We start from the raw sequence: 19,530 nt of genomic DNA, 5'->3' as shown, positions 1-19,530 counted from the left end.
AATGTCCACAGCTGTGCAGCTTCGGAAAATCTTTGGCATCTGCGTCCTGCGTCAATGACGTCGATGCCCCGTCCCCGAGGACCTCCTCCGACGGCCAACGTCACCCGATGTGATAAGTAGGACGCACAACGCCCATAGCCTCAGTTATAGTTTTTTCCCAGAACGTGTGCCACCAGTTTTCTGCCAGTCAGACACACAAGGCCTTGCGGAACGCAAGCTGCAATCGCAAAAGAAATTGTGCGGCGGGGAAGGCAGGGAGGGAGCGATATGGAATACGTTGTCGGACCATTCCATCGAAAGAACGTTACCTGGTAAGAAAGTAACTGTTCTTCGAGGGGATTGGGTCCTCCGACATATTCCATATCTATGACAGACTCCCAAAGCAGTACCAAGCAAGGAGGTGGGAAAGAATTTAGAACACAAATTTAACATGCCCAATCAAATTGCGGAATAGAGAACTGCCTTGCCAAAGGCCAGATCTTGCCCTCTGATGGAATCATCAAGGGAATAGTGACGTACAAAAGTATGTACTGAAGCCCAGGTGGCTGCATCACAGATGTGACGAATAGGAACTCCACTCTGCAGGGCAGTAGACGCAGCCACTCCCTCTGGTAGAATGGGCCCGCAAGCCAGCCGGAGGGTCCTTACCCGCCAAGCGGTAACACTAGGAGATAGCTAAAATAATCCAACGAGACAAAGTCTGTTTCGTCACAGCTTGTCCCAAACGCTTTCCAGCGTAACCAATGAAAAGTTGATTGTCCACTCTGACCCGGGACATGCGCGAAATTTAAAAGCTCAATGCTCTCCAAGGATCAAGCCTATGGAGCCTCTCCTTTTCCTTACCAGGATGTGGAGGAGGATAGAACGCCAGAAGAACAACCTTCTGGCTCAAAAGAGATTCCGAAACCACCTTCGGAAGAAAAGGACGAACTCTAAGGACAACCCTGTCCTTATGAAACACAGTGAAGGGTGGCTTAACTGAAAGTGCCTCTAACTCACTCACTCTGCAAGCGGAAGTAACCGCAACCAAAAACACAGTTTTCAGAGTTGACAGCCTCAAAGGGCAAGAACAACAAGTTACTTCTTACCTTGTAACGTTCTTTCGACGGGATGTTCCTCCGAGGTATTCCTCATCTTAAAAGTCTTAGATATCTCCTTCCAGCTCTGCTGGCTTCGGAAAATTTTTCTCTAGAGGGCGCTGCGCGTCGACGTCCTCCGAGTCGATGTCCCTCGACAGCCGCCGTATCGACGTCATCCTGCCTATAAAGGCCGCGCGCAGCGTCCGTTGCTCAGTTCCGTTTTGTAGCCCACAATAATACTTTCTGGACTAGACTAATCACCCTGAAGGAGTGTAAACTGCAACAACAAGGGAAGTAGAACTGCGGGGAATGGATGGGAGGGTCGATGAGGAATACGTCGGAGGAACATCCCGTCGAAAGAACGTTACAAGGTAAGAAGTAACTTGTTCTTCGAAGGGATTGTGTCCTCCGACGTATTCCTCATCTTAGATAGGCTCCCATAGCAGTATTCTATTATTGGAGGAGGGAGTACTGACTTCACACTGTCTTCTATTGATGAATAGAATGCAGTACAGCCCTTCCAAACCTAGTCTCTTGACTGGAGGAGGAATCCAAATTGTAAAATCGTGTAAAGGTATGGACAGACAACCATGTAGCGGCCGCACAGATGTCTTTAACCGGCACGCCTCTTTTGAGGGCCGATGAAGCTGCAATACCTCTGGTCGAATGGGCCCTAAGGTTTTGAGGGGGCTCTTTCCCTGCCAGTTTATAACATTCCAGAATGGCTAGAATGATCCATCTGGAAATGGTCTACTTAGTTATTGGTAACCCCAGCTTGTGACCTGTGTAACCTACAAACAGCTGGTCTGCCTGTCTTATCCTGGCTAGTCTACTGATGTAAAAACTTAAAGCCCTTCTAGGGTCTAGCCTGTGTAACCTCTCTTCCTCTTTCCCCGGATGAGGCGGAGGATAGAAAGATGGTAGGGTAATCTTCTGAGTGATATGGAATTCAGAAACCACATTTGGGAGGAAATTAGGCTTCACTTGCAGGACAACTTTGTCTTTGTGAAATATTGTGTGAGGGGGTTTACAAGAAAGAGCTTGTAATTCGCTCACCCTTCTAGCAGATGTAAGTGCTATTAATAAAACAGTTTTTAGGGTAAGGAACCTTAGCGAACAAGAATGGAGTGGTTCAAAAGGTGTGCCCATCAGGAAAGTTAGTACTAAGTTTAAATCCCATAGTGGAACTTGGAATGGTCTTGGGGGATAAACATTGGTTAACCCCTTTAGAAACTGTATTACCAAGGGTAACTTGAAATAGGATGGTTCTTCCGCAGTGCGCTTAAAGATGGATAGCGCTGCGAGATAGCCCTTAATGGTGCCAACTTGAAGGCCTGAATTCGCCAAATATAGAAGGAAGGACAAAACCATTGGTGTACCACATGAAAAAGGGTCGATATTCTGTCCTCTACACCAGCTGCAAAATCTGTTCCAACGGCAGCGGTATAAAGACTTTGTTGCTGGCCTTCTTGCCGAAAGCAACACCTCCATAACATCAGGGAGGTCCCAATCCTTGTACCTCAACCTTTCAGAAGCCAAGCGTGAAGGTTGAGGGTTTTGATGTCTGGATGGAGAACCTGACCTCCCTTCTGTGAGAGTAGGTTCTCTCTGAGTGGAAGTCGAATTGGAGGGCAGATGGACAAGTCTAGAAGGTCCGGGTACCACGTTCTCCTGGCCCAATCCGGGGCAATTAGGATCATGGTTCTCCGGAATCTTCTCAACCTCCTGATCATTTGAGGAATGACAGGGACCGGTGGGAACCCGTACAGAAGCGGAAACTCCCAATCCACTATGAACGCGTCTCCCAGAGCTCCTCTCGGGGGGAATTCCCTTGAGCAGAACAGATCGCATTTCCTGTTGATGCTGGTGGCGAACAGATCCACCTGAGGGGTTCCCCAAAGGGCGAAGATCTCTTGAAGGACTTCGTGAGCTAGTTCCCACTCGTGGGAGATTGTGCTCTGCCTGCTCAGAGCATCCGCTGTCAAGTTCTTCTCTCCGGCTAGGTGAACTGCCGATAGAGAGATTCCTTCTTGGATTGCCCAAAACCAGAGCTGCATCGCCTCTCTGCACAGGGGTAGTGATCCTACGCCTCCTCTTTTGTTGAGGTAATGCATGGCCACTGTGTTGTCCGTCATTATCAGGACGTTTTTCCCTTGTACAGCTGGCAGGAACGCCTTCAGCGCAAGTCTGATGGCTCTCAGCTCTAACAGCTTGATATGTAGTCTGGACTCCGATGGAGACCAACGACCGCTGATGGTCAAGTCGTTGGCGTGGGCTCCCCACCCCGTGAGTGAGGCATCCGTGACTACTGTTATCTCCGGCCAGGGTTGCCAAAACTGTTCTCCCTTCAGAATGTTCTCCTGACAGGCCCACCACTGAAGGTCTCGAGCCACCCTGTCGGGAACCTGAAGAAGATCTGTCATTCTCCCTGAGAATTGTGACCACTGAGTCCTCAGTGCCCACTGGAGGGATCTCATTCTCAGGCAAGCCTCTGGCACTAGGAAAATGCAGGATGCCATGAGGCCTAGCAACCTCAAAAAGTCGAAGGCTGGGAGACGTTGGGCATCTTGGAACTTGGTAACCATCTGTAGAATATCTTGAGCCCTCACCTCTGGTGGTGAGGCTTTTCCCAGGGAAGTGTCCAGGATCGCTCCCATGAACTGGAGTCTCTGTGATGGTATCATTTGTGACTTCTTTAAATTGAGGGAGAAGCCCAGTCTGTGAAGGGAGTGGCACACGTGATATAGCTGGATCTGAGCTTGTTCCGAAGAGACAGCCCTGATAAACCAATCATCCAGGTAGGGGTAGACGTGAATCCCTTCCCTCCTTAGACTTGCCGCCACTACCGACATTAACTTGGTGAAGACCCTCGGGCGGAGGTCAGCCCAAATGGCAGCACTCGAAATTGATAGTGAGAGTTGCCAATTGCGAACCTCAGGTATTTCCTGTGTTTGAGATGGATAGGCACATGGAAATAAGCATCATGAAGGTCCAGAGATACCAACCAGTCCTGGAACTGAAGGGCCGGAGGATCCGAGAAAGAGTGACCATCGTGAATTTGTCTTTCCTGAGGAATTTGTTCAATTCTTGCAAGTCCAAGATGGGTCTCAGTCCTCCGTCTTTCTTTGGAATGAGAAAATATGGGGAGTACCAGCCCTTGTTCCTCTCCACTACAGGTACCGGTTCTATGGCACCTTTCTCTAAGAGGTCGAAAATTTCCTGCAAGAGGAGCGGATCTGGAGCTCTGAGAGCTGATCCCCGGTGGATGACTGAGGTATGCATAGGAGAGGCAGGCAGTAACCTTGGGCAACTGTTGCCAATGCCCAAGCATCTGACGTGATAGCCTGCCATTCCGCCAGATGTTGAGTCAACCTGCCTCCTACAGGTGTCCTGTGAGGGAAGTCCTCAGAGTGGTTTTGGAGCGGCTGATGCAGATGCCGATGGTAAAGAGGCACCTGCTGTTGCTGCAGCTTTTGAATATCTACCCCGTCCACCTCGGGTAGTTCTTTGTCCCCTTTGAGCTGGACGTCCTCTACCTCTTCCGAATGTGGAGTAGAAGCGAAAGGACTTGCCCCTCGCAGAGGTTCCTGTGGGACGAAAAGGTGTCTGACGGATTGCAGCACCTAGGGATTTTGCTGCTGCTTTTGAAGTTTGCAGTTTCTCTAAACTGCCATCCGCCTTTTTCCCGAACAAAGAAGAGCCATCGAATGGCATGTTCAAGAGCCTGGCTTGCACATCAGGGGCAAAACCAGACTTTCTCAACCAAGCGAATCTCCTGGTTGTTGTACTTGCCGCCATTGCTCTGCTGATACTGTCAGCCGAATCAATGCCCGTCTGGAGGGATTCGCACATAGCGTCTTTACCGTCCTGTATGATATTCAGGAACGCCTCCCTTTCTTCTCCCTCCGGGATGCAGTCAGCCGCTGTAGAAGCACACTCCCAAAGTGTATGGCTGAATCTAGCAAGGGTGCAAGTAGCATTAACAGATTTTAACGCCATGCTACATGCCGAAAAAAACTTTCTTTGCCATAGCATCATATTTTTTATCGTCCCTGTCCTGTGGGACGGTAGGATAAGCCGTCTTGACATCGGTAGAAGATGCTGCCTGTACCACCAGACTTTCTGGGGATGGGTGTTTTGACAAAAACTCCAGGTCTGTAGAGGATACCCTATATTTTGTAGACAGTTTATTTACTGCCGGGACGACATCTGGGGTTTCCCAGTTCGTCATAATCTTCCTCTGAAGAGCTTTATGAAAAGGCACCACAGGGTCCTCCTGTGGGCCCTTGTCAAGAATATCCGTAAGGTCATCTTGTTGGAAGGATTGTGAAGGTGCAGACCACCCCATAAACTCTGTGATCCTGGCCATTAAGGCTCTATAGGGGGTTTCAGCATGCTCCCCCGGGTCTGGCCTAGCAAACTCCATCTCAGGGGAAGTGTCTAACCCACTTGCCTCATGTAAGGAATCATGAAGATCCTTTAAACTGCGTTCTTCAGAGGAAAATTCCTCTCTAATTGGGGTTACAGGTCCCTGCAACTCAAATGTGTTATCCTGTTCAGACAATTCACCCTCTTCCATAATTGAGGACATAGTTCTCAATTGTTCTGAACTCATAAAGGGTGTAAATCCCATTTCCAAGGCAGAGGGTGCCGAACTTGTCCTAATCGGCCTTGAAAACGTCCATGTCGAAGGCTTCGAGCGTGGCGTCGAAAACAAAGGCGGAGGCCTCGATGACCTTGACAGAATTGGGATTCTACTCGACAATCTCGAAGCCATCGACATCGAGGACCTGGGGATAGGCACTGGGTGTGTCGTGACTGACTTTTCTTGGCGTCGACGCCGGTGTCGAAGCTGGCGTCGAGTCGACAGACCCGTGTGTCGAAGGTCCCTTCGACAACGGCGTCAAAGACACCGACCTCGGTGTCGACGGAACCTTCGAGGAAGATTTGGAGGTCATAGACCTACTCGAGGGTTCGAGACGCGCTCGAGAGGTTTCCTTCGCTGGGTACTGCGACTCGCAGCATTTTTGACCTTCGGGTCTTTCGACCAGAGAATCGCTCTCGGCAGTCTTCGAGGGGTCGAGGCCGCTTTCTCAAAGACGCTCATCATATTTTTGCGGAATTCCTCCCATTCAGCCCGGGAACTATGTTTCGTGCGGCAAGGGATTCTTTTTGGTGAAACAGAGGAAGAGGAAGACGGAGAAGGGGATCTTCGACGTCTCCTCTTCGATTGCTTCGATCTCGAGGAGTGATGGGACCCACTCCGAGACCTGGAACGCGAATGGTGACGAGGAGACAAATGTCTCGACTTCGTCAACGAAGAAGAAGCTTTAAAAGTCTTACCTTTCTCCAGCTTCCCCCTACGCTCCTTCAGGGCCTTAGCTGTCATGGACATACAGTCCTCGCACTCCGAACAATGGTGTTCAGCTCCCAAACACCACAGACAAACTCTGTGAGGGTCAGTCAGCGACATCTTTTTCCCACAATCTCGGCATTTTTTGAAGCCGGATCGAGGAGTTGTCGGTTCCGACGAAGAAGCCATCGAGTACGGATCGAATAACTCGAGGTAAATAGATTAAATCCTGACAAAAAAACTGAGCAACGGTATTCAGAGGCACTGAGTAAGCGCGGAAAAACGGAACTGAGCAACGGACGCTGCGCGCGGCCTTTATAGGCAGGATGACGTCGACACGGCGGCTGTCGAGGGACATCGACTCGGAGGACGTCGACGCGCAGGGCCCTCTAGAGAAAAATTTTCCGAGGCCAGCAGAACTGGAAGGAGATATCTAAGACTTTTAAGATGAGGAATACGTCGGAGGACACAATCCCTTTGAATGTAAAGGCTCAAACGGAGCACCCATAAGGAACTTAAGAACAAGGTTCACATCCCAACCTGGCACCAAAAAAGGTGACGAGGGAACACATTAGTGAGCCCTTTCAAAAACTGCGAAATTAAAGGAATCTTAAAATAGGCACATTCTTCAGACGAGCGCTTAAATATGGACAGCGCTGCCAAGTAACCTTTAATGGTCCCCACTTGCAAGCCCCTGTGGGCCAAAGAAAGCAAAAAAGACAGAACCATGGGAATGTCACATTCAAAAGGATCCACATTCTGAACTCTGCACCAGTCGCAGAACTTTCTCCAACGGCAACCGTACAGAGACTTTGTTGCCGGCCGCCTGGCCGAAAGCAACACCTCCATCACGTCTTCAGGGAGGTCCCAATCCTTATACCTCAACCTTTCAGAAGCCAAGCGTGAAGACTGAGGGATCTGACCTCTGGATGGAGAACCTGACCCCCCCTCCCGTGAGAGCAGATCGTCTCGGTAGGGAAGACGACGTGGAGGGCAGATGGACATGTCTAGAATGTCCGGGTACTACGTCCCCCGGGCCCACGCCGGAGCAATGAGGATCAACCAGGAACCGAACCGCCGTAACCTCCGCAGCACTTGCGGGATGACGGGGACTGGAGGAAACGCATACAGCAGTGGCGAATGACCACTCCACCACGAACGCGTCTCCTAAGTCTCCTTTTGGAGGAAAGTCCTGCGAGCAAAACCTTTCGCACTTCCGGTTGACACTGGAGGCGAAGAGATCCACTTGAAGGGTCCCCCAAAGGGCAAAGATCTCCAGGAGAATCTCCTGAGCCAGCTCCCACTCGTGAGAGATCGAGCTCTGCCTGCTCAGAGCGTCCGCCGTCTCGTTGTCGTCTCCGGCCAGATGAACAGCCGAGATCGAAACTTCCTGCTGGATGGCCCACAATTCGAGCTGCATCGCCTCCCTGCACAGCGGAAGTGACCGTGCCCCCCCTTTTTGTTGAGGTAGTGCATGGCCACTGTGTTGTCCGTTAGAATCAGGACACTCTTTCCGCGCACAGTCGGCAGAAAAGCCTTCAGGGCAAGCCTGACGGCCCTCAGCTCCAACAGATTGATATGGAGTCTAGACTCCGACGGAGACCAACGACCGCTGACTGTCAACTCGTTGGCATGAGCTCCCCATCCCGTGAGGGATGCGTCCATCACGATCGTCACCTCCGGCCAGGGCAGCCAAAATGGGGCCCCCTTCATCAGATTGCCCTCGACGGCCCACCACAGAAGGTCCCGGGCTACAGAGGGCGGCACCTGAACACAGTCCGACAGCCTGCCGGAGGACTGAGACCACTGGAGCTTGAGTGCCCACTGCAAAGATCTCATCCGCAGACGAGCCTCTGGCACAAGAAGAATGCAGGATGCCATGAGGCTGAGCAGTCTCAACAATTCGGACGCTGGGAGATTCTGGGCAAGCTGAAACTTGTGCACCATCTGCTGAATGTGAAGAGCCCTCACCTGAGGAGGAAAACACTGCACCAGGGACGTGTCGAGCGCTGCTCCGATGTACTGGAGCCGCTGCGTTGGTGTCAAATGGGACTTCTTTAAATTGAGGGAGAAGCCCAGCCTGTGAAGGGAGTGGCAGGTGACGGACAGATGATCCAGGACTTGCTCGGGAGAGCTCCCCCTGATCAACCAATCGTCCAGGTAGGGGTAGACGTGTATCCCCCCTTTCCTGAGATGCGCTGCCACCACCACCATGAGCTTGGTGAAAACCCTCGGGGCGGAGGTCAATCCGAACGGCAGGACCTGAAACTGAAAGTGCGAGTCGCCAACCGCGAACCTCAGGTACTTCTTGTGCTTGGGATGGATCGGCACATGGAAGTAAGCGTCCTTGAGGTCGAGAGACACCAACCAGTCCTGAAGTTGAAGGGCCTGGAGGACTTGAGAAAGAGTCACCATCTTGAACTTGTCCTTCCTGAGGAGTTTGTTCAAACCGCGCAAGTCCATGATGGGTCTCAATCCCCCGTCTTTCTTCGAAATCAAAAAATAAGGAGAATACCATCCCTTGTTCCTCTCCGCTACAGGCACCAGTTCTATAGCGCCTTTCTCCAGTAGGGCTTGAATTTCCTGCGCAAGGAGCGGATCCGGACACTTCAAAGAGAGGCTCCCTGGTGGATTGTCGTGAGGCCTCTGCCGAAAAGGAAGACAGTAGCCGTGGGTTATGATCTCCAGAACCCACACATCCGAAGTAATGGCTGGCCACTCTACAAGATGCTGCGCCAGCCTTCCCCCAACCGGCGAACCATGGGACCTGGCCTCATGACTGAGTGGTAGCGGCTGCGGCGTTGCCCGAGGGCAAAGAGGCAACTGCCCGAGCGGCCTTGGCACCTCGAGTACCTTTGTTTCCACCTCTGGCACTCTTACGATGGCCTCTTTGACTGCTAGCTCCCCTCGCTTTACTGAAGGACGAGTAATAGCGAAAGGAACCTCCCCTCCATTGCTATCCCCTAGGACGAAAAGGCGGAGGTTGGCGAACTGCAGCGCCCAACGACTTCGCTGCAGCTTTGGAGGTTTGCGACCTCTCAAGGCTCTCGTCAGCCTTGCTGCCAAAAAGGTGTTCCCCGTCAAAGGGCATGTTGAGGAGCCGGGACTGCACCTCAGGAGCAAACCCAGACTTCTGCAACCACGCAAACCTGCGCATTACGGTGCTCGCCGCCATGGACCGGCTGACACAATCTGCCAAGACCAAACCCGACTGAACGGCCTCACACATGGCATCCTTGCCATCCTGAACCATAGCAAGGAAACCATCCCGTTTGTCCCCTTCGGGAATATGATCAGCCGCTAATGCAACACAGTTCCACAGAGAGTGTGTGAAACGTGACAAGGCACATACGGAGTTGGCCGCCTGAAGCGCCACACCCCCTGAAGAAAACACTTTCTTCGCCCAGCCGTCAAAACGTTTGTCGTCCCTATCCAGAGGGATGGTAGGATACGACGCCTGCTTTGCTGGGGCCGTAGCCACCTGCACCACCAAACTCTCCGGAGTGGGGTGCTTGGTCAAGTAGCAGGGGTCGCTACTGGCTGGGCGGTATTTTCGCGGCAAAGACTTGCCCACTGCCGGGAGACTCTCCGGAGCAGTCCAAGCCGCCGCCACCCTCCTCTGTAGAGCCATATGGAAGGAACAAGTTACTTACCTGTAACTGTTGTTCTCCAGCATGGGTCTGGCATGGATTCACATGCTCATGAATATTCCCCGTCGTCAGGCTGGGAATCCTCGGTAAAGAAAAAACCAGTATCAGTTTCGTTTCTGATCTGTCTTTCGCAGTAATAACCAATCACTGGTCTCTGCGTCATACTGACCACAGCCAATGACTGCCCTCTACCTAAGCACCGCCTCTGGCAGCCATCTTCAGATTTGGAAGCACGTGAAGTGGCAGTATGACCAAGTGAAGAGCCGCAGAGGGGTAGGCGGGAGGGTTCGCATGTGAATCCATGCCAGACCCATGCTGGAGAACAACAGTTACAGGTAAGTAACTTGTTCCTTCTCCAGCATGGGGTCTGGCATGGATTCACATGCTCATGAATAAAGAATACATAGCAGTACACACATGCACAACCACGGGAGGTGGCAAAGGCTCAACATTAAGCATCACATCAACTCAACATTAAGCATCTTACCTCCTCACCAGGCTCACCTCAGGCGAACAGGTTGCGCAGCACTGCTTGGCCGACCCTGGACTCCTCCCTGGAATCCCGGTCGACGCAGTAGAATTTCGTGAAGGTGTGCGTCGACCTCCACGTAGCAGCCCTGCATATGTCCAGCAGGGGCACACCAGATAGGAACGCCGTGGTAGCTGCGATCGCTCTGGTGGAATGGGCTCTCGGACGGCCAGGCAGCGGTCGGTTTGCCAACCGGTGACAGCACATGTTACAGCCGGAGAGCCATCTGGAGATGGAAGCCTTCGAGAGAGCCTTCCCCTGATTGACAGGTCCAAAGTTCACAAAGAGTTGTGACGTCTTCCGAAAACCCTTCGTGCGGTCCACGTAGAAATTCAGCGCTCTAGCTACATCCAGCGAGTGCAAAGTCCTCTCAGCCGGCGATGAAGGCGACGGGAAGAACACAGGTAACACCAAGGGTTCGTTGAGATGGAAGTCCGACGGTACCTTGGGCATGAAGGAGGGGTGCGTCCTGAGCACTACCCTCGTGTCGTGGAAAGTCAAGTACGGGGCCTTGCAGGAAAGGGCCTGGATCTCTCCCACTCGTCGTGCGGAGGTGATGGCCACAAGAAAAGCTGTTTTCCACGATAGAAACTTCAACGGGGCCGAGTGCAGAGGCTCGAACGGAGGTCCCATGAGCTTGGTCAGCACCACGTTGAGCTCCCACGCCGGGGCCGGAGCCTTCACCGGCGGGAACGATCTGAACAGTCCCTTCATGAACTCTTTCACCAGACGATGAGACCACAAGGACGTCCGCCCCGTGGTTCTGGTGTATCGGGAGATCGCAGCAAGATGAATCTTGATGGACGCGTGTGCCAGACCAGCTTTGGCCAGCGTCAGCAGGTACGGCAGTACTTGGGGAGCCGTAATCCGTAGAGGGTTAATCTTCTGTGCGTGGCACCAGACAGAGAACCTCTTCCATTTGTGTCCGTAGCATTTAAGAGTCGAGGACGCCCTGGCCTTTGCAAGAACCTCTCTGCAATCGGCCGGTATGTCGTATCCTCCAAACTCTAGCGCTGCAGGAGCCAGGCCTGCAAGTTCAGCGACTTCGGGTCGTGGTGGAGGATGGCGCCTCCTTCCCTGGAGAGTAGATCCGCGTCCGCCGGCAGCTTGATCGGCGGGGACGCTGACAAGTCCAGAAGGTCCGGGAACCATATCTGCCTCGGCCACGCAGGTGCGACGAGGATCATCCTGCACCGTGACCTCTTGAGCTGGTTGACGAGCCGGATTAGCAGAGGCAAGGGAGGGAACGCGTAGAGGAACAGGCCCTCCCAGGGGAACGAGAAAGCATCGCCCATGCTCCTCATCTGGGGAAACCTGCTGGCGAACCTCCGGCACTTGGTGTTCGTCGCCGTCGCGAACAGGTCGATCTGGGGTGTGCCCCACCGTCGGAAGAGGCGATCCACCAGATCCTGCCGTAGTTCCCACTCGTGGCACGAGCGCAGCTCCCTGCTGAGTGAGTCGGCGATGGTGTTTTTTATCCCTGCCAGATGAAACGGCACCAGAAAAATCCCTTGGGCGACGGCCCAATGCCACAGGTCCTGCGCCTCCTTGGACAGCGCTGGGGACCTGGTTCCGCCCTGTTTCCTGATGTAAAACATGGTGGTGGTGTTGTCGGTGAAGATCCTCACCACCTTGCCCTTGAGGGACGGAAGGAAGGACCTGAGGGCCCAAAACACTGCACGGAGCTCCAGGACGTTGATATGCAGGGACTTCTCCGTCGGGAGCCAGAGTCCCCTTGCGTGCAGATTTTCGGTGTGCGCTCCCCACCCTTCCAGGGAGGCATCCGTGGTCACAGTCTCCTGGTGGGCTGGGGTCTGGAAGTCCATGCCCGCCGTCAGATGCGCGCGGGTGCCCCACCACCGTATCGCTCGTCGGAAACTCTCGTCGAGCTTGATCCTTTCCTCGAAGCTGCCCGTCGTCTGGATCCAGCGCGCATCCAGGAATTCTTGCAACGGGCGCATCCGGAGCCTGCACATGGGAATGAGGTAGATGCAGGAAGACATCATCCCGAGGAGGGACTTGATGGACCTCACTTTGGCCGCGTCGGCCACCAACATCCGTTGCACCTTGCCCAAGATGGTCCTGGTCCTCTCCTCCGACGGGGAGGCCAGAAGGGACACTGTGTCGAGCCTCGCTCCCAGAAACAGTGCGACTTGCGCGGGCACCAGGTGGGATTTGGCGTAGTTCACGGAGAATCCCAGGTCCGTGAGGAGTTGGACGGTCCTTGCCGTGTGGACCACAGCGAGCTCCCTCGTCTTGGCGCGGATGAGCCAGTCGTCCAGGTAGGGGTAGACGTGAATCCCCTTGCGGCGCAGCTGCGCCGCCACCGGTGCGAGGCACTTGGTGAATACCCTGGGTGCCGACCGTAGTCCGAAGGGAAGGGCTTTGAACTGGTAATGACGCCCTTGGACCACGAATCTGAGGAATTTTCGGTGCCCCTTTAGGATGGGAATGTGGAAGTAGGCATCCTCCAAATCCAACGACGATAGGAAGTCTCCTTCCTCCAGCTGACCCAGGACGTGCTGGAGGGTGACCATCCGGAACTTCTGCGCCTTGATGAACTTGTTCAGACGTCGCAGGTCTAGGATGGGGCGCCATCCTCCCGTCTTCTTCTTCACGAGGAAGTATCGCGAGTAGACTCCGGAGCCCCGAAGCCTCTTTGGGACGAGTTCGATGGCGCCCTTTCTGAGCATCGCCTTTACCTCCAGGAGAAGTTGAGGGACGTGAAGTTCTTTCCTGGCCACGGGGGGGACGCGCGGGCACCTTCTTTGAAACTCAAGCGCGTGGCCCCGGGCCAGGGCGTCCAGCACCCAACGGTCGGTGGAGATGGACTCCCACACGCTGACGAAGCCCGCCAGCCGGCCTCCCACCGGGGTGCTTCGGTGGGGGCCCGACCCCACGGCCGGTTCAATCCTGCTTGGACGCGGCCTTGCCGCCTTGACCTCCTTGGCGACGACGGCGGGGTCCGCTAGACTTGCCTCGTCCTCTGTAGGCCTCTTGCGACGACGAGCGGGCCGCTTGACGGTAGGAAGCGAAACCGCCGCCGGAACCTTTGGAGGCGCCATTGCCTCCGCCGCTCCGAAAGGGCGTTCGTCGTTGCTGCAGGACTCCAAGGGCCCGGGCCGTCTCAGTATCCGCCTTGATGGCCTGAAGGGAATCGTCCACTGTCTTCCCAAACAGGTTGTTCCCGTCGAAGGGCATGTCCAGGACTCTGGTCTGGACGTCCTGCCGAAAGTCCGTAGCTTTGAGCCATCCACGACGTCTAAGGCAAACGCCGTTGCCCAGCTGGCGGAACCCAGTGTCGGCGATGTCCGTCGCCACGGTGATGGCGTGGTCCGACGCCACCTCACCTTCCTGCAGGATCTCAAGGGCCTCCGCCCTCTTGTCGTCCGGCAGAAAATCCAGCAGGGGAGCTATCTTGTACCAGAGCTCCCTGTCGTAGCGGGCCACGATAGCCAAGGCGTTGGCCGCTTTAATCGTCGTCGCTGCCGACGAGATGACTACGTCCCATAGCATCCAATTTCTTTCCCTCGCCGTCCGGCGGGGAAGTCGATGTGGAGGCCGCACCCCCCCCCGCTTTCTTCCTGGCTGCCGCGGAGACGACGGAGTCCGGGGTAGGCTGCGCCCGGAGGCATAGGGGGGCCGTGTCCGGGACCCGGTACTTTTTCTCGTACCGGTCTCTTCTAGCTGGCGTCGTGGAAGGGTTCTTGAGGAGGGAAAGGCCCTCATCCCAAATGTCGTCCAACAGAGGCACTGCGAGGACCGTCTTCCTCTTGGCCTCGCGCCGCTGATAAAGGAAGCCTTCCTTTTTCTTCTCCTCAGGGCAGAGTTGGAAAAGCTCGGAAGCCCTGGAGATCATGGAGTGGAAAGATCCGATCTCGTCGGGCGGAGAAGCCCTGGTGGGAGGCGACGACGGAAAATCCTCGTCGTATGCCTCGTCGTCCGTACCCGTCGCTGCCGTGTCAGTCCCCGTATCATCCCCTCGGGTGGACGGGGAGGAGGGCTGGACGGGGCGCGACGGTTGAAAAGGAGGTGGTGGATGGATCCTTCTTTTCTTGGTAGGGGGAACACCAGAAGGTCCCGGTTCTGGATCCCCCGACGGGAGAGGTTCCTCCGTCGGTAACGGTAGCCTCGTCCTTATCTCGGAGCATAAGGACTGTATGGCCAACAAAATGGCCGCCGAGTTGTCTTGCGGCGCTGGCAGAGGGGAATCCGACGGGCGAGCAGGGGCCCCGTCGGTATCCTCGACGATGTCGTCACCTGCGTCGGGGTCCATTCCGACGGGCTGGCCTTCTTCCACGCCTAGGCCGTGGCTTAAGACCTCGATCAGCTCCTCTTCTGAGGTTGAGGCCGAATCTACGACGACGCCCTGCCCCCCCCTTCTTCTTCCCCACGGAGGGTTTCACGGGGGTCCTATCGATGGGCACAAAGGAAGACTCCCTCCGAGGAGGCAGGGAGATTCTGGGCCCTGAGGTCGCCACCACTGGTGCAGCCACCACAGGCTGAGCCAGGGCCGCCGCGACCGTTTCGATAGAGGGCTTGGTCGGATGGATCAAGGCCTTCACCACCTTAGGTGCGCTCACAGCCTTATCCTTGAGGGAGGGGGCACTGCCACGCTCCTCCTCTGCCTTAGAGCTCGACCGGGGCCTCTCCAGGAGCTTCGCCGGGTGCTCGGCCTTCCTCTTACCCGACCCAGAGCGTTGGCTCGTGGTTGATGGTGCCGGGGAGGGTGCGCCCTGCCTGGCGCCCGTAGAGCCCGACCGTTCGGCGCTCCCGGTGCCAGCGGACTCGCGGTGCTTGGCCTTATGTTGGGCCCCCGTCGCCGGGGCGCCCTCAAAGGTCTTAGAAGACCGCTCGGATTTCTTCTTCTTCTCGCCAGACGGGCTCTTACCCTCCAGCCAGTTGGCGAGACGTTGATGGCGGTCCTTCATGGTCCGTTCCGACATGTTGCCGTAAAACGCACAGTCCTTCTCCACGTGCGTCTTGTCCTCATGAAGGCAGTAAAGGCAGAAAGAGTGTTCGTCCTCCTTGAAGACGTTCTGCAGCTGGCATCCAGGGCAGACCCTGAACAGCTTTCCGGGCGTCGAGCTTCCCTTCTCCTGGGCCATCTCCGAGACCGGGCCTGAGAAGCTTCTGGAGTCCTCCGAAGTGTAGCTCGACGAAATCTTCACCCTTGAGGGGCACAGATGAATCCGACACGGGTCCCCGTTGATCGGATGTAGGATCGGTGGAGCTTGAGGCTCTTTTGACCGAAAGAATCGAAGTTTTTTGTGAAAAAGCGCGAAAAAAAGCACTAACGCTCGAGAGCAATAGCACGAGGATCCCAACACATGAACGTGCGGTAAAAATCTGAAGATGGCTGCCAGAGGCGGTGCTTAGGTAGAGGGCAGTCATTGGCTGTGGTCAGTATGACGCAGAGACCAGTGATTGGTTATTACTACGAAAGACAGATCAGAAACGAAACTGATACTGGTTTTTTCTTTACCGAGGATTCCCAGCCTGACGACGGGGAATATTCATGAGCATGTGAATCCATGCCAGACCCCATGCTGGAGAACGGCAGTACCGCGTCAGTTGGTGGACCTTGGTCAAGGATATACGTAAGGTCATCCTGAAGAAAATCCCCTGGGGAAGCAGACCATCCAAGGTACTCGGTAACCCTAGACATAAGGCGCCGGTACGAGGATTCGGCATGAGTGTCATGCTCAGGCCTACAAAACTCCACCTCCGGAGAGGTGTCCAGCCCACTGGCATCGTGCAGGGACTGCCGCAGGTCCTCAATTTGGCTATGGCCTGAGAGAATCTCGTCTGGCACCGTATCAGGAACCATGCCATCATCAGAGCCCTCATCCACCTCTGAAATAAACTCAAGATGGCGGTAAGAAGGCACAGAATGTGGAGCAAAGCCATGCTTGACCTTGGCCAGAGCCTTTCTAGGGGGTTCCACCGAGCACCGGGGTACCCCTGTCGAAACAGCCTCGAAAGAAGTCGAGTGAATCGGCGTCAACGTCGAACATGGCGCCGACAGCATCGATGGCGTCGACACAGGCCTCGAGGCCGGAGCCCCGAGTGTGTCCCTCGACAGCCTGGGCGCTGATTGAGTCAATAACTTCTTCGGAGGCGGGGCCTCGAAAGAGTCCTTCGACGACCTTGGTGCCACTGGCGTCGACGTCTTCCTCGAAGACACCACAGGTGCACACGGTCTCGAGCGCGTCGAGGACCGGGACCTGGAACGGGAATGACAAGAATGATTCCCCTTGTCCGAGCGGGACCTCTCCCGTGAATCGTGCCGACCACCCGAGCCCGAAGGCGTGCAAGCGGCGTCTCTCAACCGATCACGACCGACCTGACTCGGAGGGGCGGACGGAACAGTGCCCTGCGATTCGAGAATCACCAACATTTGCTTCCCGAAGGAAGCCCATTTCCTCCGGCGTCGCATGCTTAGTGGGATAAGCGACCCGCCGACGGGCGGAGTCCTCGGAGGAGGACGGGGAAGGCGACCGATGATGGTACTTCCGGGAGTGCCTCAAAGAGGCAGAGGAGTGGCGGAACTAACTCCAGGACCGAGACCCACTGGACTTCTGACGACGATGCGGAGAGTCGCCTCTCGAATCGTCCGTCGAAAAGCCCCGCAGACCTCAACTTCCGTGGCTTGGACACCTTACCTACCGACAACTTCTTGCGCTCCCGCAAGGCTTTGGACGTGAGCGACTGGCAGTCGACACAGTCACCCGTGTCATAGGCCTCCCCGAGGCACCAGAGGCAGGCGTCGTGCAAGTCCATCACCGACATCTTGAACCCACAGTCCCCGCACTTCTTAAAGCCTGGACGCGGGGTGGAAGACTAGGTAGACATCTTCACGAAGAATACACTTCACACTACGAACAGGTTCGAAGAACCGAGAAAGAACAAACTCCAAAGAGTCAAGGTGCGCTTAGATCTCCGAAGCGAACACGTTCGCGGAAAAAACGGAACTGAGGCTACGGGCGTTGTGCGTCCTACTTATAACATCCAGTGATGTCGGCCGTCGGAGGAGGTCCTCGAGGGCGGCGTATCTACGTCATCGACGCAGGACACAGACGCCGAAAGATTTTCCGAAGCAGCACAGCTGTGGTGATTACTGTCATAGATATGGAATACGTGGGAGGACCCCAATCCCCTCGAATATATTTTATGTTCTTTTTTTTGCAAAAGAAAATAAAGATTTTACAAAACAAGAATGTAAATTCTTAGCTGGACAAAAGGCAATAGTCTACAAAGCATGCAAATCTGGTGAAGATTCATGCCTAGATAATTCTATGAAAAAAATACTCAATATCAAATCCTCACCTTATGCCTTTCTCTTCCTCGTCCTGCTGCTGGCGCAAGGGTGACATCAGGGGCCTGGCTTCCGGAGCAAACACGTCACCGGCCCAAGCTAATTTGGGATCCATGGGCGGGGTGCCCCTCTCCATCATTGAAGGGTGCCGCTCAAACTGCTCCGATCCACCGCTATCTGACCGCTCGCGGGGCATTAGACCTGTGTAAAGTAAAATAAAGTTTATGATTCACCTGTGGATTTCTTCAGTGGTCTCGCATCAGGTAATATTGTGGCACACATTTGACAAGCTGAACATTCAATAAACTAAGGGTAAGGCAAAAGGGATGCAATGCACTGGGCCAGTATAGTAACAGGTAAAAGGCGAGAAATAGCAAAAGTAGCAACATACTTAACTGTGGTTAGCCAGTACCATCAATCATACAGTTGATACGCTTCAAATCTACAGATGAATCCCAAACATACATGTGTAGGGGAGGAGGTACCCATCTTCTCCTTATTCCCCCGGCCCCTTGCCACAATCATATTGGGAAGAGCCATGAGGGGTAACCCATGCCTGAATCCTTGCAATATTGCTGGACCGCATTGATATGAGACACGATATGCACTCAAACAACCATTCAGAGTGCACCCGCAAGCTGACATAGTGGAGTAAATTTACCAAGGAGGATGTACTTTGCTGAGCTGTGGAAATGCAGCCATGAACAGAACGGATGAGCATTAGACTAAAGTCTGACGACAGCAAAAGAATGTTATGAAGAAGGTATAAGAGCCTATGCTGAAACAATATGAAAATACGTAATGACAATGTAACTGAAGCACCAAGAGAAACGTGTACTCCAAGATACAGTAATCATGAAACACCGAAGAAAGAAGTGACTCACTGGTCAATAACTGTAAATACACTGAAACACAAGGTAGAAAGAATACATATAAGCTTGCTTATGAGAGGTATATATTCAACTTTTAGGACGACCATTAGAAGAAAATGGACGAAAGATTATGTCAATCAACCCAGCTACCTCAAAATAAGAGCCCATGATCTTGAAGTCAAAAGATGAAGTTTTCCCTTGCAAAACAGAGTACTTTGGCTTGGAATCAAGGATGCTATTTCGAGAGATGGTGGAAAAGCACAAAGGGAGTCTAGCGAGCAGACAATGTGTGAAGATTAATTTCCCAAAGATTAGGAAGAACAAGAACATTTACGGATGCCAAGTATTGGACAATTAAAAGTGCACACAGTTTATATGGGATGGAGTGAGCAAGGCTCTCATGGCCAAGAGGAGCAGCTGCACCCAGCACATTTCAATCAAATGGTGTTTATTACCCTGTTGAAATGGCCAAATTCATGGTCTTGTAACATGCGATGGGGAGCTCTCAAACAAGGGCTATTCCTTAAGTCTGGGGCTAAGATAATGGTGCACCTACACTCCCTCGAATGTCCAGAGACAATACAGAGTGGCAAGGTCAGCCTTCAAACAGAAGGCACAGGCATACGGCCTAACGATGAGAGAGGGGAAACCAATTGGGAAAACAAGGGGTGAACTGTTTCTTCAAGCCCCTGGGTTTAATTTCTATGTATGTGCTTCTAGCGAACTTAA

The 19,530-nt window shown here is 53.9% G+C and overlaps 1 protein-coding gene across 8 annotated transcripts in view; it reads right to left on the bottom strand.

Moving 5' to 3' along the window:
- The window catches only part of PRRC2A (proline rich coiled-coil 2A), a 2,343,739-nt gene that overhangs the window by 1,025,150 nt on the left and 1,299,059 nt on the right, over positions 1–19,530 (bottom strand). For all 8 annotated transcript variants that reach the window (XM_069635075.1, XM_069635076.1, XM_069635077.1 and 5 more), the window contains exon 15: positions 17,941–18,130. In XM_069635075.1, the coding sequence (XP_069491176.1) occupies positions 17,941–18,130 (190 nt within the window). The remainder of the gene's footprint in view (positions 1–17,940; positions 18,131–19,530) is intronic.

This window comes from Ambystoma mexicanum, chromosome 13 (genome assembly GCF_040938575.1).
Source record: "Ambystoma mexicanum isolate Mex_15411 chromosome 13, UKY_AmexF1_1, whole genome shotgun sequence".
NCBI classification, from domain to species: domain Eukaryota; kingdom Metazoa; phylum Chordata; class Amphibia; order Caudata; family Ambystomatidae; genus Ambystoma; species Ambystoma mexicanum.
Note: the sequence above shows the minus strand (reverse complement) of the source record. Positions and strands in the feature narration are given on the sequence as shown.